Source organism: Microchirus variegatus, assembly GCF_963457635.1.
Source record: "Microchirus variegatus genome assembly, chromosome: 10".
Lineage (NCBI taxonomy): Eukaryota > Metazoa > Chordata > Actinopteri > Pleuronectiformes > Soleidae > Microchirus > Microchirus variegatus.
This window is the reverse complement of record NC_139811.1, coordinates 20,403,502-20,430,872: the sequence shown is the minus strand read 5'-3', so window position 1 is coordinate 20,430,872 and position 27,371 is coordinate 20,403,502. Positions and strand designations below refer to the sequence as shown.

Here is a 27,371-nt window from a genome sequence, read left to right as displayed (position 1 = left end):
GGCTACTCTTAACTCTACTTAAAGCAACACTTAGTTGAGCAACAGCGGCCTCTGCAGCCACAAAGTGGTGATTCAATCTGAGCTCTTGACCTTTGAGCTCTGACCTCATCAGATTAGTTTCAGTTCCTGAACACAAACAAACCTGAATATTTTCCTTATGATTCCCAGCTTTTTTGAATTATATATATATTATATCAGGGGTTATATCAGGGGTTCTCAAAATTTTGATACCTGAGGGCCAATTTAGGAACCCAACATTGGACTGAGGGCCACCAAAGGGAAAAAAAGAGGAAAAAATAGAAAGAAATCCCATTTGTTATAATTTTAATGAGCAGATTGCAGTTCTACAGTTTAGCGTTAAGTAATATAAGCGTTAATATAATGTAATTTAAGCATTACTATAATAACGCTTTATAATTTACTGGGTAATTACCCAATATTTTGGCCATTGTTCTTACCTTCTAATTACAGATTAATACCAAGTAACACATTTCTGTTACCATATATTTACTGGGTAAATAGCTAGTAATTGGGGGCTGTAGCTACCTGCTTATTACCAGCTTATAACCCAATAATACACAAAAATTCACCATATAGAAACCAGGTAAATACCCAGTATTTTTGTTTACACTTATTGGTCTGTATCCACTAATGTCCAATAAACATTTAACAAGCTTAGTACCTCCTGGATTAAAACTATCAACTGTAATTCATTGCGGGCCGCCAGAAATGTTTCTGCGGGCCGCCATTGGCCCCCGGGCCGCACTTTGAGAACCAATGTATTATATTATATATATATTTTAAGTTTCAGTTCATTCTTTTTAAATAAACCCTTACAGCTCTGACCCAAAAATTCAGAAACACTATTAAACTCTCTGGACCTGTCCTGCAGATAAATTGGCTGACTATCATGCAGTTATGCAGGAGATGGAACAATAAAGGAGCCATTCTCTTTGTCAGGGTTCTTTTAAATAGTTTTGAAACTGTGTTTTTTGAAGGCAAATTTGTTGTACAACTCTACATTCACTCTGAACTCTACACTCGTTAGAATCATACAAAAGTATTACTGAGAAAAGTACTGCTTCTACAGTACTACACATTATACATGCTTCTTGTACTTTAATTCATTGTGATTGAGTCCAATATGGAAGTCAGGCACCTGCCACAGAGTATATCCATAGAGTAAATCTTAGGAGTCATAACAAGCTATCACGGTGGATATGAAGGTTTTAGTTTGAGGAGCACGAGAGCCGTTCTTTCTGCAAAACTTCATCTGAAGAAAAACTCTAAAAATAGGAAATGGGTTCACACCTTCAGTCCCAGTAGTGTGGAAGCAAACACTGCCATGTCATTTCTGACATGTTTTCTTGCTCTAACTTGTTTCTCCTCTCCTTCTTCATCCAATCCAGGATCGTCTCCTGTATCTAGACATAGCTGATGATTTCGTAACAAAGGCAAAGCGATTCTTCCCGCCCAGGTACGATTCTGACGAGGATACACCGGGCCTCGGCATAAACCTGCCGCTGCTGCTGGCGAAGGTAGGGGCCCTGAACGGAGCAGGCGAGGAAGAGGATGAGGAAGAGAGCGATGGAGACGGTGGAAACTTGAGTGACAGATCCTGAGCTGCAATAATAATGGACACAAGGCAGGGGGCAGTAGTCATCAACCCTTGAGACCTGCAGCAATTGCATAGCTCCCTTCTTCCAAGTGTCATTTGCCTCATACCTTGTTGCTGTTGCTTCTAGGATGTTTTAAGCTGAAGATGTTTCCTCCTCTTACCCAGCTGCACAACATGAGTGTCATTCTGTGTTCTCTGGTCAAAATCTAAAAGGTCATTTCCAGGTGAATGTTCTTCACCGTGTGTGTGTTTTTGTTTCTGTCCAGGAGCGTTTCATCAACCTTTTTGTTTGCCTGTTTACTGTTCAGCTGTTGTTTACCTTCAGGGTAGCGATGTTCCTTTAGGCAGAAACTCTTTATATTTCTGTCCTATGATTATCAGCACCCATTTCATCCAAACACATGATTGGAGCCGAGAAAATAGGCCAGGATCAGTAATACTTAGCTAGAGGATGATGGTGTGCGTGTGTATGTGACCCTCCAGCAGTTTGCTGAGCATGGGAATAGTGTATGTCAAGTGTTGTCCAACGAAATAAAGTTGCAGCCTAAAGCCTGTTGTGTGTACAGTGTTGCATGCTGGAAAGACGTCTTCCCTGACACTTCCTCACGGAAGATAATCTATCCCATCTTTTTTGTACCGCTTTGTCCTCCACATGAGGTCACGGTGGGGGCGCTGTGTCAATCTCAACTGACATAGGGCAACAGGTGGTGTACGCCCTGGACTGTCCGCCAGTCCACCCTCACACCCACACCTACAGTCAATTTAGAGTGTCCAATTTACCTAATCCCCATATTGCATGTTTTTGGACTGTGAGAGGAAACTGAACCCGGAGCTAACCCACACACACACACGCACAGGGAGACCATGCAAACCGAGCGGGTCGTGAACCCGGGTCTTCTTGCTGCAAAGGCAAGAGTGCTAACCACTAAACTATCCGTGTGACCCCTCATGGAAGATAACGTGCAATTAAATTTTTACTATTCCATAGAAAAAACATAAGAATTAGCTTGGCTTTTAGTAACAAACATCAGATTTCTTTGCATTTAAACTACAGTGGCCTTAAAGGTGCCATATGTAAGAATGTGGCCAAAAACAGTTACTACATTCAAATTCAAAATACCGAGGTCTTTTAGGTTTCGTTTTCTGACGTAACTGGCAACCCGTGGTTGCTCGGCAGCTGAGACTCTACTGACTGCAATGATTGGTAGACGGCGGTAGGTGGCGCCACATGCCAAAACATGATTTCAAAACATAAACATGATTTGCAGTCTGCAAAATATTTTTTTTAATGCAAATATTTTGGCTGTACTGTTGTTGGTGAGTTCAGTTTGTTATGAGTCTCTGTGACATATTAGGAGGATTTTATCGCCAGTTGATTTAGATTTATTACATAATGCACCTTTAACATACGAGAAAGGCTATCATTTTTCTTCATTTGTGGAGTAAGTTTCTGCTTCAAAGTGCAATATGTGAGCTCTGCCTGGTTTGTCCGTTCTGTAAAAACATGGTGGTGCAAAATGGCGGCCTCTGTGAAGAAAGCACATGCTTTATTCAAAGGCTATGAAAACCCCAAACATATTCTGAGTGGTATATTTAAACATTTTTTGCCATTAAACCCCTTCTTAATGTTACACATCGGACCTTCAAAACCTGAACCATGTTGGTAGTTAAACAGCCGTTTGACAAACTGTGGCACAAGAGCAACATTCCCTGAAAGTGGAATAAAAAGGGTCCTCTTCAGCGTGTACTGCAGCCTGTGCTCCCATGACTGGCTTACACACTAATCCACAGATATGGCACAAATCCTGCCTGTCCGCCATCTGACCATCCCGCCGGGACCAGAATGGGTTGCAAGTTGGATGATGGCGGCGGTGTTTGGTGGTCAGCTGTGTCGTCAATGTTGTTGTTTTGTAAGAGAGACACTCCGCTAAGGAACATATATTCTAACATGGCACCAGCCCTTTGGCACTTGACTGTGTAAAAATCAATAGAAAGTTAACTTTGCCTCAGATTCTTGTGCTGCTTTGTAAGCACTTTGTGTCAGGTCGACCTGTGTAGGAGGCGCCACTCTCTGTCCTGCCAAATTCACCCACGTGTCACAAAAACAACAACTGACTTACTCAAACTTGCACCCTCAAAATATATATATATATATTTTTTTTTTATTTGCTTTATATGCCATTTCCTGACAGGGCCCTGGGTTTATTCTGCAACTGCCCTTCTCCTCACTCTCTCCCTCCCTCTTACTTTTCTGGTGACAGCTCATTTTAATGTCACATCCCAGCAGCTGCGGCAGTGTTGTTACGCAACACTGAAAGTTCTCCCTGGTCTGGGCCCCGTGGCTTTGCGTGGGTGGAGGGGTGATTATTGTGACAAGGCTCGCCTCATCACTGCTCACCTTTACGTATACTCTCTACTTCCCCAGATTCATTAGCTAAGCGTGACTCACCCAAAAACAGCTCCAGGGTAAAAGCCATCTTGCAGCTGGAGCAGGTTCATCACTATAATTACAAAATAAAAGTCTGCGCACCGCGTTTAAAGACCGATTGCTTCGTGCCAAGTCGAAGACATGATCTCAACAGTGAAGGGCCTCGCACAGTGACTTACTAGGTGTCTGAAATGGCATCCAGGATTGCCATGGTGCCATAACAGAGCTGAACACATGAACCCGGAGCTGCCTGCCTGCCATTCTCTCTATCGCTCCCTTCTCTCCCGCTCTGACATTGAGTGATATTTTACATATGGGACATCACTCTGTGGCGAGGTAAAATGAAATATTGTCACATTTGACAAGCAGAATGAAAATAGCACTCATAACTTCTACATGTCATATACGGGTGAGTCAAAAACTAGTGGAAAAGTACACTTTATTTTCCCCCAATTTGATAAATTGATAACGCGTTACAGTGCAGTAATAACATGCTCTAAGGTCAAATAATGTCATCATTTACACGTAGTCTAAACCTCGACTAAAAACCAAGGCCTGATCGAACCTTTTCTAGAGTCAACCCTGATACTTCTATCTAGATTTGACCTTTTTACTATTTTATTATGTCATAATTTTACTGTTTTACTTTTATCTTTATGTTTTAAACCGTTATGGTGCTGTGCCTTTAACTCTGTAAAGCAACCTTGGTTGTTTTTAAGTGTGCTCAAGAAATAAAGTTGTTTAGGACATAGTATTACAGTAATAACATGTCATTTCTAACGTAATATCCATAGCTTGTTAATGAAAATTACAATTTACTACTACTATCTGTGTGATATACAATGTTTGTGACTCAGAATCACTAAATACCATGACACACATTTTCTGTTTTTATTACCAGGCTATTACATTACAATATAAGTAATATTACTTCCCTATTACACAATTACCACACATTACTATATTGTTACTGTACTGTAATGTAACGTTATATGTAGATTTAAGTGTTTGTCATTATTGTAGTTGACTGTATGGAGGCTGGTGTGTAAAAACCTGTTTTATTAAATTTTTATTTAGTGAAATGTCCTAATTTGACACAGTATCAGTAGATTTGCTAACCACGTCACTGATTAAAAAAACATATATAAAAACAGCGTGATCGAGAAGTTTGATCTGATTCTGATACACGATATCTGATGATATCAGCACCAGATATGGATGAATGAGTCAGACACAGGAACAGGAAGTATCATCACACGCTGGTAGGTATGTCTGTGTGTGTGTGTGTGTGTGTGTGTGTGTCTGTGTGTGTGTGTGTATATGTGTGTTTCACAGTCTGTAACCTGAGTTGATGATGGCTTGCGTGGCGCCCTGTCACCGCGGTAATGAGTCACCAGGGACAGCGGGCGCTCTAACTGCCACTGTGAGGCAGCTCACTGTAATGGCATCTAATGAGGAGGGGTTGATGTTGTCACAGAGCACAGCTGTTGTATAAAAACCCCCTCTGAACTGGAATATGCATTAAAAAACAGTCCGTGTCCGTGATGTGATGAAGCCACTGCATAAGGTTCTATACGGCTTTGCACGTTTTTATCCTCAAGTGACAGATGTGTTACAGCTTTTCTTATTTAACCCCCACGATATCCTGGGATATCTTCTCCTAATGAACAGCTGCTCCACTCGTAGCTTTCCACATTAGCGAGGTGTTACTTGCTTTTCATGTACATCAAGTCCAGAACCTTATTAGAATTCCTGTCCTAAGACCAGACCTGTTGTCTGAGTCTGTCCACATACTTATATAATCCCCACACAGAGTGACTCCATGATACTTTCCCGTCTCCTAAGACACTCACAGCTGATGGAAAATGTTGTTGCTGAGAAGTGACTGGGCATACAATTTGAGAATCAAGGGATTGTCAGTCCAATTACCTTTAACCCCTCCTCACTCCTCGGGGAGCGAAACATGGGGAGCTTGGTGTCGGATGTCGGTTCACACTGATTGTAGAGTGACAACATGGATCAGAAATAGCAACAGAACATTTATAAAAGACGACCGACCAACCCTAGCCCAGAGACGGGCAACACAAAGAGAAGAGGAGACGCTGCCAGCTCAAGCATCACTGCTCCCCCCACTGGAACAGCTCAGACACAAGACCAGACCTAGAGACATACAGTAGCAGCAAAGATGCCGATCTGCACCATCCTGGAGAAGTGTAACGGTGTGGTGGTGGGCGCTGAGTTGGCCTGCAGCGTCCGGGAGGAGAACAAGGCTCAGAGGGAGAGCTACAGCGCTGATTGGCACAGTGTTAGTCTCAAAACTCAGCCTCAGGAAAGGTGAGTGCTCACCAACTCTAAATAACAACCATCCTCACCATCATCACATACAGATGCTCGCTGATTTAACTTCTCAAACTGGAGGCTATTATCCTCATAAGCAGGTGATACTCACTTCATCTGTTCTCTGGTCCCTACAGGCAGACGATGAACATGAATGACAGCTCTCGCAGGGAGACTCTGTCCCGACAGTGGCAGGCACGCTCCCTGAAACAGATCTGCCCCTCTGGTGTCTTCAGAGTGGGCACCGTGGAGTCAGGAGTGAGGGAGCACCAGCTGCTGCCAAAGAGAAACACGCTCCCCTTGCCCATTTTCACCCCCGCAGAGCTGGGCATCAGGCTGGGACGCGGAGCCCCGCACACCGAGGAGGACCTGCAGCCCTTCCCCACGTCAGACGGAGCCTGTCCCAGCAAGAGGACCGTGGACGACATCACACGAGATCTTCCCCCAGTCAAGCCAACCCTCATGGAGTTTTCCAAAGACGCCAAAGCCCTGGGTCGCTCCGTGTCTCTGGAGGCACAGCGAGGGTGAAAAAGCACAACAAACAGGAGGACAAAAAAAAAGAGAAAGAGAGGATGATAGGGAGAGACGAGAAGGATGACAGATGAGGAAGGATAGTCAAGGACGAGATGTGTATAGATTTATCTCTAGTGACATTCATCGTAAACTCATCATACTCTAGATTTCTAGCTCTGTCTGTGTTTCTTGGCGAGCACAGCACCAGGCAAATGTCACGCTGTGTCACTGTTGGCATTCGATGGTCAGTGGTATTTTAGAAATGCTCTTGTGAAGGCATTTGCTGTGGAATGGAAAGTGTGTGTGTGTGTGTGTGTGTGTGTGTGTGTGTGTGTGGGTGCTTAGCTGTTTCGTGGACTTTCGTCTGCCTCTTGGATCACTGTCAACCAGCTGTTGCACACTGCTGCACCTTAACCACGCCGCACGCATGCACGCTTATACGATACAGTGACAAGATAAACGAAAGTGGCCACTTGACCTGTAACAGGTGGTGAAGGCGTATAACGAAGTGAAAAGTGGCAGATGCAAAAAAAAAAAAAGGCAGGAGTGCAGGTGGTAAACTGTAACAAGGGACAGAAGACGGAAAGGGGGGAGTCAGAGGGGGTGAGGGCTCGGTAGAAGCCCTCGACAGTCTCTGATCTCTGGGAAGTGTTGAGAATGTTCTGGTGTGATAACACACTACGGCTGTACATATAATTGTGTGTGTGTGTGTGTGTGTGTGTGTGTGTGTGAGACGGCTCTAATCAAGAGGACATAGAAAAAAACCTGTTCTTCACTGTGTATCAACTGATTTGGTTCGTTATTCGAGCGAAAACAGACTCTGTAGTGGATGGATTTGCAAATGTATGCTAATGATGTTGAAATATTTGTCCTAGATTCTTATTATTAATGATATTTTTACAAATAAAAGCTGTGGCACTCATCCAATTTGTTGCTTGTCATGTTTTCGTTCGAAGAGGCGACATAACTCAATGATGATGACATTATAGGGTGAAGTGGAGAAGCTCCGTGTTAAGATGGGGGTTTGGATTAACCTTTACTTTGTGACCCGATAACATTTAAAGACAAGACAAGTCATTGAGCAATAAGATGTGTGATGTGAGCAAAGGAAACATGGGATGGCAAAGAAAGAAAAGTGATAAACAGATACAGAAAAGTCTTTGTGTATGATACAATATGATGTGATACGATACGATACGATACGATACGATACGATACGATACGATACGACACGATACGATACGATACGATACGATACGATACGATACGATACGATACGATACGATGCGATGCGATATACAGTACGCGATACGATATGATGCGACACGATACGATACGATGCGATGTGATATACAGTACGAGATACGATACGATGCGACACGATACGATACAATACGACACGATACGACACGACACGACACGACACGATACGACACGACGCGACACGACACGATGCGATACGATACGATATACAGCACAAGATGCCATGCGATACAATACAATATACAGTACGGTACGATACAATACAATAAGATACCATACCATACAATATGGTATGAAAACTTGATACCAAGCCTTTCATGTTTCATACAATATTGACATCATACAGTCTTTTAACTCCATTAATAACACAATTGCGCTGATGCATTAACTACTTAACCATTACCAGCCATTAAAAAAAAACATGATTGACTGTGTATCAAATATTCTCCTCCCATTAAGGAAGAAATAAATAACCCAAACAGTGGCTTTGTTATCATACATTTTTCAGAAAGTAATTTATACTATAATATGCTAATGAGCTTTTCCCCCCATTTTTTTTTTACTTTAAAAATACATCCACACAGCAGACATAATCACTGCAGCGTGGCCGACATGTGCAGCCGTCAATCACGTCCTCATCACATGACAGCTTGCGTCTCTCTTTTCAGGCTGCACTTAGTGAAGCATTTACACGGGTTTAAGGTCTGTATCAGATTTTACCTCTTTCCGATATCCAGTGATTTCGATCAGTGTCTGATTGATACTGATACTGAGTGATACGCAGACTGGCTAATCCTTCGGTGAAATGAGTGCACTTAATGAGGGAACACAATAACAAGAGTTGCCAGATGAGCTGATATAAATAGCCGGGTATCTGTCTCCCGTAATTTGGAAAACGCAGTCACAGTGTCCTCCCCTCCTCCAAAACAAACCCCACATCACCACTTTCCAACAACCCTCATTTAGCTTTCATGTTCCACCCCACGTGTTCATGTGCTCTCAGCACAGAACGCACTGTTCTTCTCTTACTGAGCCGAGCAGAACTGGATGCACTTTAGCATTAAATATCTAAATCTACAATTCTACTCAGTCCAGTTGATCAGTGATAACTCTTTTTCTCATCACTCTGCAGAATGTTGGGTCTTTAACACCCCTTTGACCTCCCGTGCCTTGTCGCGCCCACTTGTCTCCCTGTGATAGGGCGGCGTGTGTTGGTTTGATATTAATAGCTGGGTAAACATTGGCATTGCTCTGGAGACAAAGGAGAGGCAGCTGTATCATCACATTCCTCTAATCTGAGCCCTTTAATCGTGGTGTTTTTATGAGGTTTTGGCTGCGCTGACATCCGTCCCTATCTCCCTATGCCTCCCATGCACCCTGCACTGTCACGTGCACAATCCTGTTTCCAAACTTCAAATGAACTCCAAAAAAAAAAAAACCCCACTGGGACTATTTTCAGTGGAGGGGCCAAGGAATGTGGGGATTGAGCTAAATTGACAGTGGAATTCTTTCCGATGCCTCAGCTGTCTCAGCTGCAGCCTATTCCATTTGGAAAACACTGCTCACTGCAAGCAAGTGAATGCAAACCTACAGAAATATGCCACAAATTAACCGTCTTTACCTGAACCTGAGTTTGAACTACAACACGCAAAGACCTCATAGTTTTTTAATTTACACAGATATAACCAAGATATTCAAATAAATCCCAGAATTGCAACGTTTCCATGTAACTTTTATAGGATTTTCACGAGTTTGAGAGCCGCTGCGTCTCTGATCCTTCTATCGTGGTGTATTTAAAGACAAGGTCGAACAGTGTTGCACAGAAATAGATCTTGTGTCTTGTCACATGCTTGCTATGTTCCCTACAGTGTTTGTGATGGCCTACATCTGCACTTTTGCCTGTGGCATGCTGAGTCATTGTGGATGCCTGTCATTATAGCCTGTGGTCTATTTGCCCTCCCCAATTATCATCTGTTGCTGCTCCCTACTGGTTAATTTAGGTAATACACGTTGAACAAAATACATGTAACAAAATGCCATTAAATTGGTCATTATGATCTTTAATTTCATTACAAACTCACTAACAGGTGATGGTTTAAATGTCATCGATGAGTGAATTAACAGTCACAGTGTCTGCCGCTGTTCTTTATGAAAAGATAAAACAATATCAATTAAATTAAATTCATTTTCACATTGAAATTGCTTTTGTGACAACACCACAGGAGCATTTCAAAATCCCAGAAGGGAAATACAAGAAGAAGACTGATAACAAAACAATGTACAAATCAAATTAACAGGAACTGAAAATGGAATAATATGATGAATTAGTCTCTTCAGTAATTTACAATTAGCAACACTGTAATCTCTTGCAGCTTCAGAGTCAGAATGCTTTTTTAATCACAGTTAATTAATGAATTAATGAATACTGGATTGTTTTAATTATTTTTTGCAACATGTAAAATAAAAAAATATATGAAAATATGTACAAAAAAAGGTCAGAATCTGTCTTTAATCTCAGAAGTTAGGCTGTTTTCCAAATGTATTCTACATTTGGCCCTAATCCTCTTCCATACTATACAAATTGTTACAACAAGTGGAAAAGAAAAATAAGGAAAATGGCCAAACTGCTCCTTTTTTCCCCCACCTGAGCAGGAAGTGAAGGAGGAAGTGAGCTCATAAATCAGTCACACCTGTGAGCTCAAAAAAATAAGAGAGGGAAAACTAACAAAGAGACATGGACTGGACTGAAGTTCTGTGGGAAGTGGTGATGGAAAATTAGGAAATAATCTTACATTTTTGGATTAACTGAAAGGAAATCTAAACGTGGTGAAGTTGTGGCAACCTGGAAACAAGACCCTGGAGAAATGAGCTGATCCCTGAAGCAGACATGAGTGAAGCTGGTTCTACTTCTGACTGAACTGTCTGATGGATGACACACACACACGTGACAGATAAGTGCAGCATTGTTCTCAAACTCTTGTCTTCACAAGCAACTGAACTGAATTATGTGTGTGTGTGTACGTATTCCTTCCATCTGAACTTAAATTATTCCTGCACAGCTGGATGCATAAGCAAATGATCTGATCTGACATGTTTTTTTTTGTTTTTTTATGAAAACCCTTTGATCATTTTTGTGGTTTATCTCTGAAAACTGATTTTGAGGTTTTGGTTTGAGAGATGTTTTGAGTCTTTGGTTGATGAGCTGTGATTCTGTTATGTTTGAATATAAGAAAAAAGTGACTGCAATGATTGTTGATTGATGTTTTCTGTAACTTTCTGCGTTATTGTTTCCTGTAACAACGAAGCAAGCAAACCATAGTGTATATATCTATAGAAGGGTTTATGGATTTATGGTACATTTTTGAAAGAATGCTTCTTCACCTACTTTCTACCTACCTTCTATTTACAGTTTACAGCGTGTCTTCTGTTTGTTTTTAAATTGATTTGTATTTGTACTCCGTTACATACTGTAGTTCCTATAATGTTGGCTGTTGTCACCTGGTCAGGTCTTTGGGAGCAGAGCCTGTTGGTGAACTGTCAGCTGGTTGTGTTGTGTTGTGTTGTGTTGTTGGTTATACTGTACCTGCTGCAGTCAGAGAAACTGAGGTGACTGCCTCAGTTTATCTGCTGCCAGGCTGGAGAGCAGAGGTGGAAAAAGGACTATAATATTGTACTCAAGTAAAAGTACCAATACTTTGATGAAATATTACTCAAGTAGAAGTAAAAGTAGTCATCTGAAAATGTACTCAAGAAAAAGTAAGTAGTACTTTAAGGAAATGTTACTTAGTTACTTGGCGTGGGGTGTGAGGGTAGTTAGGTTTGTTAATTAGCGTTGGATATTCTTCACAAGCGGAATCTGTTGCGTGTTGCTTCCCATTTCTCCGTCATCTTAATTTGAGCATGTTTTTTTGGGAGAGTGATCCAAGTCTGACCCTCTCTCGGGATCTTTGGTGATCCAGGAAAAAAAAAATGTTCCTCCATGTTTACTTGTCCCTGAATGTGTTCGTCATCCCAGGGCACAACAGTCTGCTGTCCTCCATCTTCACTTTTTAAAAATACAGTGGGCGATGGGAGATGAGTTGCCTGGTATTATGTGTCAAATTTGCTTCTTGCTAAAATGGTGTTGTGTTTTTTTGCAAGTGTTGCACAATGGGATGGTGTGACTTCCGCTACAAAAGCTCTATTGACTCTGGTTCTTTCCAGCTACTTTTTCTTAATTCCCAGTAGTGTTGACGATCACTAAAAGGGTGAAAACAGTTCTGTAAAACAACATTCCTTCCCTTACTTATGTGACATCTTTAAACCCATCCACACATCCACAATCTATACGCCTCATCCTCCGAGGGTTGCCGGGGGAGCTGGACCCAATCCCAGCTGACACAGGGTCAACCCTGGATAGGTCAGTAGCCTAACACGGGGTCAACATGCAGGGACAGCCATTTATCATAGTCATTGTCATGTAGACAAATTAACCCTAGCCACAACCAGTTTTCATAGCAGCAAACTCACTCTCCATCAAACTCTTTAATCAGACATCTACTCTTTAAATGAGTATGAAAACAGTAGCGGATCACAGTGGAAATATAGTTCGATTTGGATGATAAATTTAAAAACCTCAAGCTTTTTCTTTAAATAAATATTGAAAGATAAGTACAAGTATCCTTAAAATAGAGTTCAAATTAGTTTTAATTAGTGCTGCGAAGATTGTTTGATTAATCGATTACTAAATCATTGGTAATGAGTGTTTTTCAAGATTTATCAGCTTCTTAAATGTGAATATTTTCTGGTTTTATTTGCTCCATGTCACAAAGAAATCATTCAAACAGAATGATTTTGGCTTGTGGATAAAACAAGACATTTGAGGACATGATCATTTCCAGGTTTGCCAAACACTGATAAACATTTCATGGATCAAACAAGGACTCGATTAATTGAGAAAATTATCTGTAGATTAATTGATTATGAAATGAATCGTTAGTCGCATCCCAGGTTTTAATCTAATCTTTGTTTTCTCTTACAGGGATTAAAATAAACCACACATGCATTATGTACTTAAAAATGGTCACCACCTTCACTAATGTACACTTTTCACTCATTAACACCAAAACCGTGGACAAGCCTGAGCTATTTTTAGAGCAGGAGAATAACATTACTGGCTCTGCTTCGCACTACACTAGGTACACAAAATGTCTCTTCCCCTTAAATTAAAAATCTCATATTTGCACTGCCAGTCCAAAAATAATCCTTGTGCCTGCTATAAAAAAAGTCTCTGCCACCAGGTGGAGGTTTAATACAAACAGCCTCCTTAATAAGTTTAATAACTGCAAGAGTTAGTCATTCTGTGTTCAGTGTTATGAGTCTGCCTTTGACTCTTTATTTAACTTGACAGGTAATTCTCTGCACCAGCAGCAGTGACGAGTGGCTGTGTGTAAAAATGTGGTGGCTTTTATGATCACCTGTCTCTGTGCGGCTAAGAAGAAGATGTGGGTTTGTTGGCGTCCTCTTGGTAGACGATCGTGGCCTGAGGCAGGAGCCATGGAGGCAGGGACAGGTGAGGGGCAGATGGGTAATGGTGGTGGTATATCTTTGGATCGGCCTCATACTCCTCAATTAAAGACAATTCTCTGGGAGGCTGACACAGCAAAAGGGGGGAAAACTGTTAATCAGTACAAAGTTTTCAACGTCAAGACTCGGTTGGATTCTTAAAGCTGCAGTGCTTTACTTTAAGGGATTTTTGTTATTGTTGTCGAGCTTGCTTTTGTTAAAGGAATCATGCAACAGTGTTCATCTGTGAGGGTGTGGTGCCTTTTTATGTTTTTAAATCACACTTCAACCTGTTTGTAGCCATGCCACTTTAAAGGGGACATATTATGCAAAATCAACTTTTTAATAATTTAAATCCTTATAATTGGGACTATGGAGGCAAAGTATGAAAAAAGATGACTCACTCATGTTTTTGTGGTCCTCCTCAGTCTAAGTATAGGAGATAAAACACGCATTGTTGACTTACGCGCTCACTGGGACGTCACAATGCGCTAAATTCCTGGAATTGTTGTCTCACGGAGCTCCACTTTGTCCGTACAACTCGTGAGAGTGCTGGTGAGGGCAACAATATCTGAAAACCGTAAGTCTGCGAAATCCACAAAAAGTTTTATTCCTGGCTCCACAGTGCAGCACAGAGTTCTACACACACTTCCAGCCTCAGAGGATTTATCTGTCCAGTGGATACATGTTATATATGACGGCAATGTGCCTGCTAGAGCCTGCAAATGATCACTTTTCCAAATGCTCACTGCTGTTAGCAACCAGTAGCCTCTGTGGCATTTCCTGTCATGTCCTGTCCCTTGTTTAATTTTACTTTTTTTAAAGGTGGACCTAAAGAGATACTACTAAACAGAGTGTTCTGAACAGGGCTGTTTTGGCAGGGTGATTGAACTGCTGTGGTGCTTCATCCTTATGGTATTTTGACCAAAGCATGTCACAGACATGTTCATTAGGACACCAGGGAACTAGTTTAACCTGGAGAAATAGGGTATAATATGGGGCCCAATGTTGGGAACAAGGGTGGGAGTCACAGTGTACTCCACTATACGATACATGGTCCACGATATCAATAATATCGTGATACAACAATTCTGCGATAACCAATATTGTTTTGCTTAAAGAGCAGGATGTCTCTATTTAGTCACAACACAGAACAAAGTGCAAAAAGTCTATGTATTGAACATGGATGGAGCATCTCTTAACATAGCTTTCTCCATCCACCATGATCCTGCTGTAAACTCCCTCTTCTTTTCAGTCAGGTAACCTTCACCCACGTTTTCCCTCATCATTTTACCACTGGCAGGGTCTTCATTTATTGTTGATATTTGCCCGATTATAGCAATGCACGAGGATGGACGAACCAAATTGATATTTTAACCCATCTCGAAAGTCGTATAGACATTTGTTTATATTCGCAAGTTGGCTTGAAGTCAGGAAATTCTTCATAAAGGCTACGAACAAAACAAACATTCAAGAATGGCCGTTTGTAACGTTCCCCATTGTGGGACTACTAAAGGATTATCTTGTCTTAAGTTATGTTATGTTATCTTATCTTATGGAAGTCACAGTCCAATCTATCCGATCTATGAATACTTTGCAATTTCTCATCCCCAAAGAATGAACTGAAGTGGGCAAGAAAGCATTTTGATTTTCAGCCCCTAATGCATGGAACAAATCTGAAGTTTAAACTTGAGCTCAAAACTCTGGTGAAATCGTCTGAGGAAAAAGTCTGTGCAAGTGTTTTGTATAACTTTAAAACTTTAAATGTTATTGTTTTAATGTAATAATGCTGCTGCCCTCTCGGCCAGGTCTCCCCTGCAAAATATGGTACCAACCCAATTACATAACCGTTGAAAAAATTTGAATCTCAATAACAAAATCATTATGTGCTGTTGGAGTAAAATAGTACATATTAGCTTCATTACATCAACAAAAAGTGATGGACCGGACCAACCTCAGGACCCAGCAGGGGGTCGGCGTCTCCAAACAACCCGAGAGCCCACATGGTCATGTTGCTCATGATGACCTGGTGCATCTGGGCATTCTGAATCATCATCAGCTCCACAAGTTCTGTGTATTAAGAATATCAAGCGCATACACCTGTCTCACCCATTTAATAAATAATTTATTTTGTTTTGTTTTTTTTATTTGGTAGTGACTCATCTGTCCTTTTTTAGTCCTTCCCAGCAACATCCTATAAATATGTTTCCTGACAACGACTCGAGAAAGTCTCAGCGACACCACCAACCCTATTTCATACATGTGGCTGACGACAGTTCTAAGAAATAATTGTCATCCTAATAAACTATTAAATCATGTCCTTAATGATCTCGGTGGCATCAACCTGTTTTATTATTGGAGTGATGCAGAATTAGTAAGATTCATAAATAATACAGCGATGATTGTCAGTGTAAGTTCATGCAAAGAAACGCTACAATTGTGCTTTTCAGTTTCTTTCTTTGTGCTGAAGGTATCGTCATGTCTTGTGTAAAGTGGTCGTGTCGCTTGCTATTCGCCGCACGATCAAAGCCAACCGCTTTTAACTCCACAAATGAAGGCAAATGAGACGAGCAAATTCACACACACTCCTGCACCGCAGCCAATTTGTTTTAAATGTTGGCAGTCAATTAATGTTAAAGTTAGAAAACCCATTGTAACAATAAGTCCCATCTCCTCTTACCAAGACTGTACATATCTGCAAACACCCAAGAGACATTTTTTTAATTGGATAAGGCTTCTTCTTTTTCTTTTTTTTTTATGTTCACACAAATTTAAAAATAACAATTTAAAGAAAACTATATAGCAACAGGACAGTGAATTGTCAGCAGGGAATGAAAAAGCATACCAGGAGGAAACTGAAGGTTGTTTTAACCGTTGAAATCACCAGAATGTCTCTGTCTTGAAGACTCTGGTGACAAAACCAGCACTGGGTTAACTTGTAACCTGCTTATAAATTAGATAAACAATAGCTCTAAGTTCGGGCAAGTCATGATACCTGTTTCCACAGACATACTATATTTTTTGACATTTTGGGAACACAGTGTACATGCAGCTGAAGTAAATGGTCTCTGGCCACAACTGGAGGCTGTTGAGAGATATTTTTTAAAATTTTGAGACTGAACTGGGCAACACGGATTTAAAAAAAACAACCAAAAACCTCTCTATTACAGGGATAAATAAATCACAAAGTGATTCACTTTTATTGTCATTTACAAGTTTCCAGAATTGACCCGTTTGAACCACTTTCATGTCTTTTTGGGACAGCGAGGTGCTAAAGACTTATTGGGAAGAGATCCACAAATGTATTATAAATATATTTGGTGTCAATATCCCATTTAAATGTGAAACTATTGGCATGTGTCCACCAGCTTGACTCGCCTCACCACGGCATGGTTAAGTTGCATTTCCACTAGCATGGTACTTGGTACCAGGTATTTTTTATTTTTTTTTACCAACTTGTGCCGTGCCGTGGTGGGTCGAGGCAAGGCGAGCTGGGACCATAGTGGAAAAGGGCCATTACTACAGTATTTGGGCGATATACAGTTCGAAACCTGGAATATTAAAGACAAAAAACTAAAACTCAAAATTTCTCTCAGAGTTGGAAAAATAAAGCTTCTATAGCGTGCATAAGTTAGCAGGAGGTTTGATATTCGCTGGATATTCGTTTTCAAAAGACATTTTCTCAATCAACAAATAGACATTTTCCCGTTCTGATTGCTGTAGTAGTTGCCAATGGTAGGCGGCTACTTACTACAGGTAAAGTTTTGTTGATATCTGCCATTATGTTGAAACAGTATGACTTTAAATATTTAGATTTAGATTTTTGGTGAATATTTTAAATATTTAATTTCATACTGTTTCAACATAATGACAGATATCAACAAAACATCACCTGTAGTAAGTAGCTGTCCACCATTGGCAACTAATACAGCAATCAGGGAAAGGGAATGGGAAAATGTCTATTTGTTGATTGAGAAAATGTCTTTCGAAAACAAATATCCAGCGAATATCAAACCTCCTGCTAACTTATGCATGCTAAATTCTATGGGATTTTGACCAAATGGAGTTTAAACAAGTAATTAGATCAGATTTTATTTGACTAGAATTGCGCTTTGTGTAAATCTACCCTCTTTTCCAGGTGATAGTTAGAAGGTCAAAGGTGGTGTGCTCCCATGTTCTGTTCTGTTCTGTCTGGTTATGTATACAAGTAAAAATATAAGTAAAAATCCTGGAAGACCATCATGGACAAAACCATTGCAGCCTTCTTCATTCACCCTTCCCCTATCTAAAGAGGGGGGCACAAACAAAAAGGACAAATAACCGACAAACCGAAATTGTGAAATGCTGTGTTATGGAAATGTACGCAGCCCCTGAAGTGACATGAGATAAAAAAAAAAGACAAAAAAAAATGGAGCAATTTTACAGTAGAATAACAGTAGAATAAACTTATTAGATCTGCCTCATTCAGTGGAATGAGTAGGTAGACAACATGTCTCACCCCCTTGTATTTGCACTGTTGATGGGACAATAGAGGATATAAACACTCGTAATAGAAAGGCACTTACAGTAAGTTACCTGTGATGTACTGTATCTATGATGTTTCTGACCAGCATACGTGTAGACAGGCGGGTGTCAGTGATTCTATTTCAAAGTGGTGAATGTGACGTTTATTTACTTTGAAAAGCAACTCTTCTTAGAAGTAATAAACAACCTGCTGTGACTCACTGGCAGGAATTGAATGCACAGTCTCATACATAAACTCCTTTGACGCAATTGTCCAAGCTCAAGAGCAGACCATAAATAATGTATCCGGGCGCTTCCAAGCAAGGCGGTGATGTGACAGGCAGGCACGAACAGCTGCGAGTGTGAAATCTTGAGATTTTAGTCTGTGCGCGGTGACAGTCTGCCATACCGTACCTTCCTCGACGTGACCGCCAGGCCTAATGGAAGGAGCCAAGCCGGGAGGCGTAATGGTCACTGGAAGTTGCTGCTGTTGCAGGATAGTGGTGGGCTGCTAAGGAGAGGAGGGACTGTAATGAGGCAGCCTGAGAAAAACACTCTGTATCCACCTGTACATGAGGTGAAACTATACTCCACAGGATGGAAGAGAAAACAAATCAACAAATTATTTTTCCCTCACGTGCAAACAAATTAAAAACAAAACACACAATTTTCTGTTTGGGCTCCACACAGAGCAGATTAATTGTTAACCGTGAGCTTCAGCTGACAGTCAAAGCAGAGAGCTATGTGCGGATGATAATTAATAATGTATTGCACACTTACAGCAAATATCTGAGAAGCGCTTGGATCGCACGGCTCCAAGTGTGGGTAAATATCTTCTGTCCACGCCATGCGTGAGAGCTTCAGCTGATACTCGGAGAGTAATTATATCCTGATTGCTGAAGTGCAGAGGCACACAATAGCAGGTTGCCACGGTGCCAAAACACACACACATACTCTCTCCCTCACCCACACAACACATACACTTACCCACACGTATACACACACACACACACACTGTGTGATCACTGCATTGACCTAAAGTATGCAGAGTGGATTATTTGTGTTGTTCTTCTGACTTAAAAAGCAGAGCAGCTGGTGACTGTGATACTATGCCTCCACATTTGCGGCTTCCCCCCCCCCCCCTTCTTTCTACATTTCTACACAAGTGAATCACTAAAGTGTAATTTAGTTTTTCATGGCCACTGATCAAGTGAGAAACACACACAAATCTTAAATGTCAAGGTAAAATAAAAATAGCTACAGATTCATTTGAATTAAAACCTAAGTAGGTGTCGGTGCCGAGGTGAGACTTTATTTATCCAAATGTGTGACTCAACTACTCATCAGTAACCAGTGGAACAAGTACATAGTATTTTCTTAATTGGATGTTGATCAGAATCAGTTTGATTTAACAAGGAGGACAAAGTAGTTGCTAGTGTCCTTATTTATCCTCTGGTATATAAATGCGGTAGTTTTCAGTGTGTTTAAATTGTAATGTTATATCCTGTATGAGTGTGTTAAGTTTCAGGTGTAACTGTCTAATTTCTACAGAATATTATGACTGGTTTATGTGTGTTTGATGCACAAACAAACCTAAACTTTGAACAGATTGTTATATTTAACAGTTTCCTGTGATGAACAAAAAACACCCAATATAACCTTTAACCATTTCCTGTGATGTGTTCACAGGAAATGGTTTCTAGTTTATAAGTAAAGTAAAGTAATGAAGTTTATATTGCATGTTTTTTTCTTGCAGGAACTCTCATGGAAGTGATATTGTCATCATTTAATTCCCTTTTTTATGTGACAATACATAAAGGTGTGTGTAATTTCTTTCTTGTTTTGTGTCTGTGTGTTGCACACCATTTACTCCAATAATCCAATAATAATCTGTCAGAGAACAATGTTCAGTTCCAGAATGAACATGTGCACACCTTTAGTGTCCAAATGAGCTGATGAAATATATCTTTTTTTATTTAGCATGTTTAAAACGAATAAAGAAAACATTAGTAAGTGACCAGTGAACAGAGAAGGTGCTGCCTAGATTATGCTTAGTGGTTCAGTTGCATATTAAAATATCTATATGGATGATGTACTGCACAAAAAGAGCTGTTCATCATTATTAATATTCATAACTTTTACATGTATATAAACACTTATTAAAGTGTTTTATCATGTATGTCATAACAACTATGAATCCAGTAACCGGAGCATCAACTCAACGGTTACACAAAGATAAATAATCAAAGTTTATCGAAATAGCACATTTAAAAACGACTCCTGTTGCCGAAAGTGCGCTACAAGCTTAAAATAGAGTAAAATCCAATAAAACGGCGAATCAAACTGTCGGGAACAAAACAATCATGAAAGGCGTGTTCAGTGGGTTTTAAGCAAATAAAACACAATGTCTGTGGGATGATGAAAAATAGACTTTAATAACTTTAATAAGCTTTAATGTCAAATTAATATAATTCTTATCATAATAAACCATTTAAATATCACCTGCTTAAATGATTAACAATTCAAATTCTGTGTAGTGTTTGACCTTTTGTGTGTAAACTTGTTATTCACTGCTCATGGTTTGAGTTTTCCTCTCTGTGTAAGGACCACTGCTTTGCTTTATTAATGTCTTATTATTTTGAAATTTGAACAACTTAATGCTCAAATACTTATCCCAGAATACGGGAATTGTGTTCGACTGGCATCATCCTTGTTCCACATTCTAATTGCTTGTTTTGTGTTTATGCAGAATGTGCTGTTGCTCATTTTTATGATATTTCCTGGATAAATAAAGGCAAAAAAAAAAGAAAACACTCTAAGTACTAAAACTTTCATATTCCACAATCCACATTTGTTAACATTTTTGCACGACTCTGTCCCTGATTCGAATTCCCCCCGGTGTCCCCACAGGTGATTTCCACAAGCATCAATATTTAAAGTGTGATGTGGCCACAGGTGTGCGCATTGAAGGCAACGCTACCAACAAAGCTTGTATAATAGATGGTTCCACTGTGAGCGCTTCACTATGGCAGACGACACTAATTAGCACACAGTTTACATTCACTGTAACCACTTTGCCTTCCAACTCCCTCCACCCGCCCTGGCTGTCAGTGGAAGGGGCCTCTACACCCCCATCGCATCTCTAGCGCTGTAATTAAAACACTGTAATCTGGGTAGATCGTCTCTATTTTTAAAAACCCCCCCTGTCATCGAGTGGGCAAAGTGACACAAAGGGAGGCATCAAACGGCAAGAGAAGAGGAGGGAGAGAGAGAGAGAGGGAGAGAGGGGGGGGGGGATAGGAACAACCGTAGCAGGTGATGACCAGTTCTGTGTGAGGGATGAGGAAACTAATAAACTATGTTTAATTGGCAATGTGGCTGAAAGATAATTCTCATCCTGTTGTCCAATGCGGCCCACGCTCCTCACATCAGCTCCTTTGGAAAAAAAACACATTTGTTTTTTTTTTTTTATGAGAAGAAAGAACAGTACCGTGCAAACGCCTCAGACAAAAAAAAAAATGTAAATCACATTCCAATTTAGTTTTAATGAAACCATCAAAGACAAATTCAACATCATAAATGGCAATATTTTTTTAATATGGTTGGTTCGGTGCAGCTGCACTGGCATGTTCTCCTCGTGTGTCTCCGCTTCCTCCCACAGACTGGGGGTTAATTGACCATCAGTGTCGCATCATATCAGTTTTATTTCTTTGGCACAAATTGCAGTACAATGTGGCTTAGTGGTTAGCACTCACGTCTCACAGTAAGAAGGTGTTGGGTTTGATTCCCTGTCTGTGTGTGGAGTTTGTATTTTCTCCCTATGCTTCCGTCAGTTTTCCATCCGTTAAAAAAAGAATGTGCAAATGCATGTATGAACATTCAGTCAGGTTGGTTTGATCGTGGCGGCACACTTAGTCCCAGGAGCTCTGATCCACCCTCTGTCTGACCTCGCAATTTCAGTTGTATACAGATCTTTTCCTGCCTACATGTGGCAACATGAACAAGGGTGAAGGGTGAATGAACAAACACAGCACACAGTGAGGTGGAGAACATGCTAACCCAGCGCAGTGAGCTGCCATGCCAGTGAGCGGCGCTCGGGGAGCAGTGAGGGGGTTAGGTGCCTTGCTCAACAGCACTTCAGCTGCGGACTGGTTGGGGATTGAACCGGCTACCTTCCGGTCTCGAGCTCGAAGCTCGAAGCCCTAACCACTAGGCCACAGCTGCCCCCAATTCTTCCTTTCTATAGGAGATTTGGAGATCCTGGAAAAACAATTGGAGCAGGCTACACTGTTTATTGCTTTTTGGTACCTATAGAACATCAAAAACTAACACCCCCTCTCAACATTATGCATACATAATAACTCATCAAAAATATACATGTATACACTGACTTATACATATCCACTCACATATATTGTCCAAAAAACACCAACTCTCATACATATGCACCCATATCCTTAGAATATACAGTATACATATCCATTAGGGTTTTTTTAAATCAGTAAATAAGAATTCTTCAATACATGAAAAATGTATAATGGAGCAGGCTACGCTTTCAATTCAAAAGTTGCAGTTTGATTGATACATCACAATCCAATTGATTTATTCGGGCCTTAGAAAATAGATATTTTGATCTCAATCAGGCCTACCTGGTTCGAGCCGTACACGCTGCACGCCGGCAGCGTGTATTTTGTAGGCACTGAGCTGACTTGGCGGAGGTCTGCACTCTCCGAGTGCTTTTCTAGTTTAAAATTCTGTGTTTTATGCTGTTCAAATTCAAAATTTAACACACAAAATCTTGTGTTCGTGTACAACTATAATGTTTTTCCTAATTTTAAATTGTTAATACACTGTTTTTACACACTATACACTAACAGTAACAGTAAAATTGTAAATAACTGCCAGATATTAAAAGTAATTCTGGAAAAAATGGGCAAAAGCAATTAACTCACAGGACATTTTCAGGCCCAGAAATGGTGACAGATGAGGAATTCAGACAGTATGTACAGAGCACATCTACATGTGCTACAAACATTCATGGTCAACAGAGCAAAAGTGCTCTTACTTACTTCCACTGGTTTCATGCACATGACTGAGTTCGGTGTGGAGCCGTATCCAATAAAACACCTTTGGGATGTGGCAGAACATTTGATTCACAGCGCGGCACGAGCGAATCCGCATGAAGGATGTGAAAGAGTCACGTTGTGAGAAAAACCTCAGAGAAAAAAGTTTTTTCCGACATCATGTGACACTGAAGAACTGGGCCTGTCCCTGGCCATTCTTATCATGTATGTATCAGCACAGGAGAAACACAGATTTGATTATTGAGTCATTATCATGACGTTGATTACATCCGCATGAGGTCACGCACAGTGGAAAATACAAACTCTACATGACGTAATCAGAATATTTTCAGGAGTCTCATATACATAGGCGATATATGTTGAATTTTAATGTGACCCCAGAGCTTCCCGACACTGAAATAGCTCTATATAGGGACTGGCTGCTGAGGTATGATTAAATTATTTGCTCTTCTCAGTAATATTTAATCACACTCGTACACACACACACACACACACACACACACACAGAGAGAGAGGTGGGCATCACTGTTGGCTTAGCTCATTGCATTAGGGATCATTTATTTATACCCCACGGGTGGTGAGGGAAGGCTGTGCATCAAGACTCCACGCAGTTTTCTCTCTCTGCGTCGAAGCTAAAAGCTTTAACCACATTAGCCGAGTGCATTAAAAGCAAATAGCATGGCATCAGCGTTGTCTGGAACTTATTGCGTTTCTTTAAATGTTACCCTATTAGTGCTCCAGAGTTCTCTGGCGCCTTCATTTGGACGGATGGTGACAATGAGATGGAAAAATGTGAACTTTTAAGATCTTATCATTATAGTTCATAAGTGTGTCTCACTATATATATACACACACACACACATACACACACATGCACCACTTTTGCCCCTCACCCCCTGCGGCATCAGCTTGAGAACATGGCCATTACCTTCCCCCGTTCCTATGGCAACACCACCCTGCAGCCCTCATGTGGTGGTAGCAGGGTGTGTGTGTGTGTGTGTGTGTGCACTCTGTCACGTGTGAGCATTTGATGAGGTTAGTTTAGTTAATATACATGAAAAGTTAAGTGAATTATTCGTTTTTATTGTCGTTGCTCGCACTTTTGAATAGGAAAAAAAGCAGCGAAAGAAATATTCAAGGGATTGGAAATTAGATTTTGCGCGATTTTTTTTGTGTGTTCCCACTGTACGTTTGCTTCTAGCGGTGTTGTTATTATTCTTTTCTGATTGAACCCCTGTGGCAGGTGATTAGAGCATCTCTGATTAGAACAACAGTCAGAAAATGGCTGCACTCTCTCATCAGGAGCCGATGACTCGGTCTCAGAGCTTCCTCTCGCCAACAATATTCTCTGATTGTGAGTGAATAATAACAAAATGAGGAAGAACGTCACAGGACGCAGCCGTTACATGACGGAGACAAACACTTGAAACGCGTGTGCAGTGAAGGACAGTGCAGAGAGGCTGAATGTCATTTCCTCTTCCTCGGTCCACTCTCTGATGTGCTGGGACGAGGCAGCCAGAGAAGCAGTGTCAGATAAGGCTTTGAATATACAGTATCTCCTCTCACTCTCTTCTTTTCCTCTTCTCCCTGAGGAGAAGTGCTGACTGACAGACACTCCACACACCCTCCACCTCCTCCTGCTGTGGGCAAGCTTTGTATAGAGCCCACCACCATCTCGAGCCAATTAACACATCTCTACGCACACTCTGAGTTTATCAATACATAACAAAGTAGTTAGCCACAGACACCCATTATCTTGCATTTGCCATTTAAATGTAAGTGGATGGGGAGGAGTGTTGTTGGCAGTGATGCTGCGCCAGTCAATGGAAGTGATTTTCAGTGGAAATCAATGCATGGGACTGTTTCTGTCTCCTTAACAGGGTGCAGCCCTGAGAGAAAAGCATATTAATTGCCATTTGTCTTCAACGTGGGGAAAAAAAAAGCTCCCATAATGTTGAATGTTTTTCTTTTTGTTTGTAGGGGCCTTGATTAGTCCCATGGTGACCGTCTCCTTTAAAGGCAGCTGAGCTGGTGTCATTGTGCCTCGGCTCCTTCTCCTCGGTGCTTCTCTCCGAGCGCTGACTTAATCAGATGCAACCTGTGCTGAGCTTTGAGCTTCTGCTCCCTCGTGAAATCCCCAGCGTCAAACCGTCTCCTCGCTCTGACCGCATCGGCACATGTATCCAGACGCAGAGCCAGGTGTGATCCTCCGTTACAGTAAATACAGAAAACGGAGATGAGAGACGGTTTGGCGCGTCATCGCTCAAGAGAATTAGATTTAACCTCACTGCCCGAAGGCCTTCTCGGACTATGAGGCGTGCAGTGATTAGGCTCCATCTAAAACTTTCCTCCAGGTTGCAGGTTCATTAGATGATTTAATTAGGAATAGTTTATGATTTCCTCAATGAGAGGCTGGGCACATGGGAAGGAGCACGTCATTCTCAACAAGGGTGACTCACAGACTGATACCAGTTCCGCTTCTGTTTCTCTCACTGCACAAACACTGCGTTCACACCATTTTTATTTTTATTTATTTATCCTTTATTTAGCCAGGAAGGTCCCGTTGAAATGGAAGAGAGACCTGGTCACTATCCACAGGCTTCATCTCTATTTGCCTCACTTTATTGCAAACATCTGTCACTTCTGAAAGTGATTCAAGCTTTTAACACGTGACACCTAAACCTGTGAATACAAAGTGTTAAGTTAGTGATGACTCATACAACGTGAGCTGGGGTTTGGGTTTAAGATGCTGACCTTTTCAGCCAGTGTCAACATTTATTAAGTCTTTGTTTTCTCTTTTTTTTTTTACTGGCAAGCCCCTGTGATGCTATATTTTGCTGCCAAAAGCTCCATATTTTCAGAATATCTTCAAAAAGATTGTGTTATAAATTATGTATGCAGTGATATGATTTGTAGAAGGAAAGTCATAAAGTAGTTGTCTTGTTACTTCAATCAAATTCAATCAAATTTTATTTATATATAGCCCACAGTTGACAAAACATAGTTTGTCTCACGGGGCTTCACAGGGTTGGTAACATCCTCTGTCCTTAGACCCTCGACCAGGGTAAGGAAAAACTACCAGGAAATGTAATCTAATAACTGATGACTGTTATCAAATTACTCTTTAACAATCCAGTCCCCAAAGTGCTGTACAGTTAAGGTAAAACACGTAAAGAAGTAAAGTACAGTAATTAAATTTACATAATATGTAACATTATTAGTTATTTTTGCTCACACACCTCCGCACACTCATACCCACCCCAAAATGAACCACTGTTTATCCAGTGCCTCAATCCATTTTATTGGAAAGTACATGTTAATCCCCAATGAAAATGTTTTTGTTCCTGAAAAACTCTAATCTTCAGTCTCCCTCTCTCTCTGTCGAAGTCTAAGTCTCTCGCTCTCTCTGTTTTAACCCTGTGAATTTTTTTTATAAGTGCTTGCTGCTTATTTCATCATATAAAAATACAATAAAGCCAGTCTTCCTTAATTCTCTAACTTTCAAATGTTTGTTTTATTTTGTTATTATTCATTATGCGACATGTATAAATAAAATAAAGCCATTCTCACTTGACCTTTTAACCCTGTCACATTTAATGTTGGTATTTCTAAAAATGCCATACTCCATCACTTGAAGAAAGTCTCTGTCTGTTTTTCTTCTACTCTAACACTTGCAAATCTTGTATTTATTATTTCTGTTCCATCATCATATAATAAATAAAGTGAGAAAGAAAAGCTGATGTTTGTCTTCTTGTCTTTGGTTGAGACAAACTCAAAAATAATGATGGATCGCCAACTTCGTAACACGTTACCGCCTAACGCTGCTTATTACTGGTTACTTACTACAGTGGTTAGGTTTATTAGTGCAAGGATCAGGTCAACCATAGTAGTAAATGACACATATTCTTCAATATTCTTTGTTAGTGTCAACTCCCCGAGAAGAAATGCATGGGAACGGTTACTATTGCCATTTTACTTATTTTAGAATAGATGCAGTGAATCCCTTTTTTGGTCCCTCACTGTGAGGTTTCGTTTTCATACCTTTCACACATCCAGCAACAATAAATCAGTAAAAGAGATG

At 40.7% G+C, this 27,371-nt stretch overlaps 2 protein-coding genes across 2 annotated transcripts in view; both read left to right on the top strand.

Annotated features, from left to right (window-relative positions):
- Positions 1-1,622, top strand: part of LOC310932983 (melanoregulin) — a gene marked incomplete at both ends in the record, with an annotated part of 2,650 nt that extends 1,028 nt beyond the window's left edge. Inside the window, one exon of the mRNA XM_083896402.1 lies at positions 1,410-1,622. Coding sequence (XP_083752528.1) covers positions 1,410-1,622 — 213 coding nt within the window. The remainder of the gene's footprint in view (positions 1-1,409) is intronic.
- A 4,483-nt stretch (positions 1,623-6,105) lies between these two features.
- Positions 6,106-7,818, top strand: tcap (titin-cap (telethonin)). The gene is made up of 2 exons (XM_083896819.1): positions 6,106-6,380; positions 6,521-7,818. Exons 1-2 carry the CDS (start codon positions 6,232-6,234, stop codon positions 6,909-6,911), a joined length of 540 nt encoding a protein of 179 aa, XP_083752945.1. The 5' UTR covers positions 6,106-6,231; the 3' UTR covers positions 6,912-7,818.
- The last annotated feature ends 19,553 nt before the right edge of the window (positions 7,819-27,371 follow it).

Excerpts from the sequence above, each read along its gene's own strand:
- tcap (XM_083896819.1), top strand. The coding sequence starts at position 6,232 with ATGCCGATCTGCACCATCCTGGAGAAGTGTAACGGTGTGGTGGTGGGC. Across the intron at positions 6,381-6,520 it reads AAAACTCAGCCTCAGGAAAG|GCAGACGATGAACATGAATG; the intron begins GTGAGTGCTCAC and ends TGGTCCCTACAG.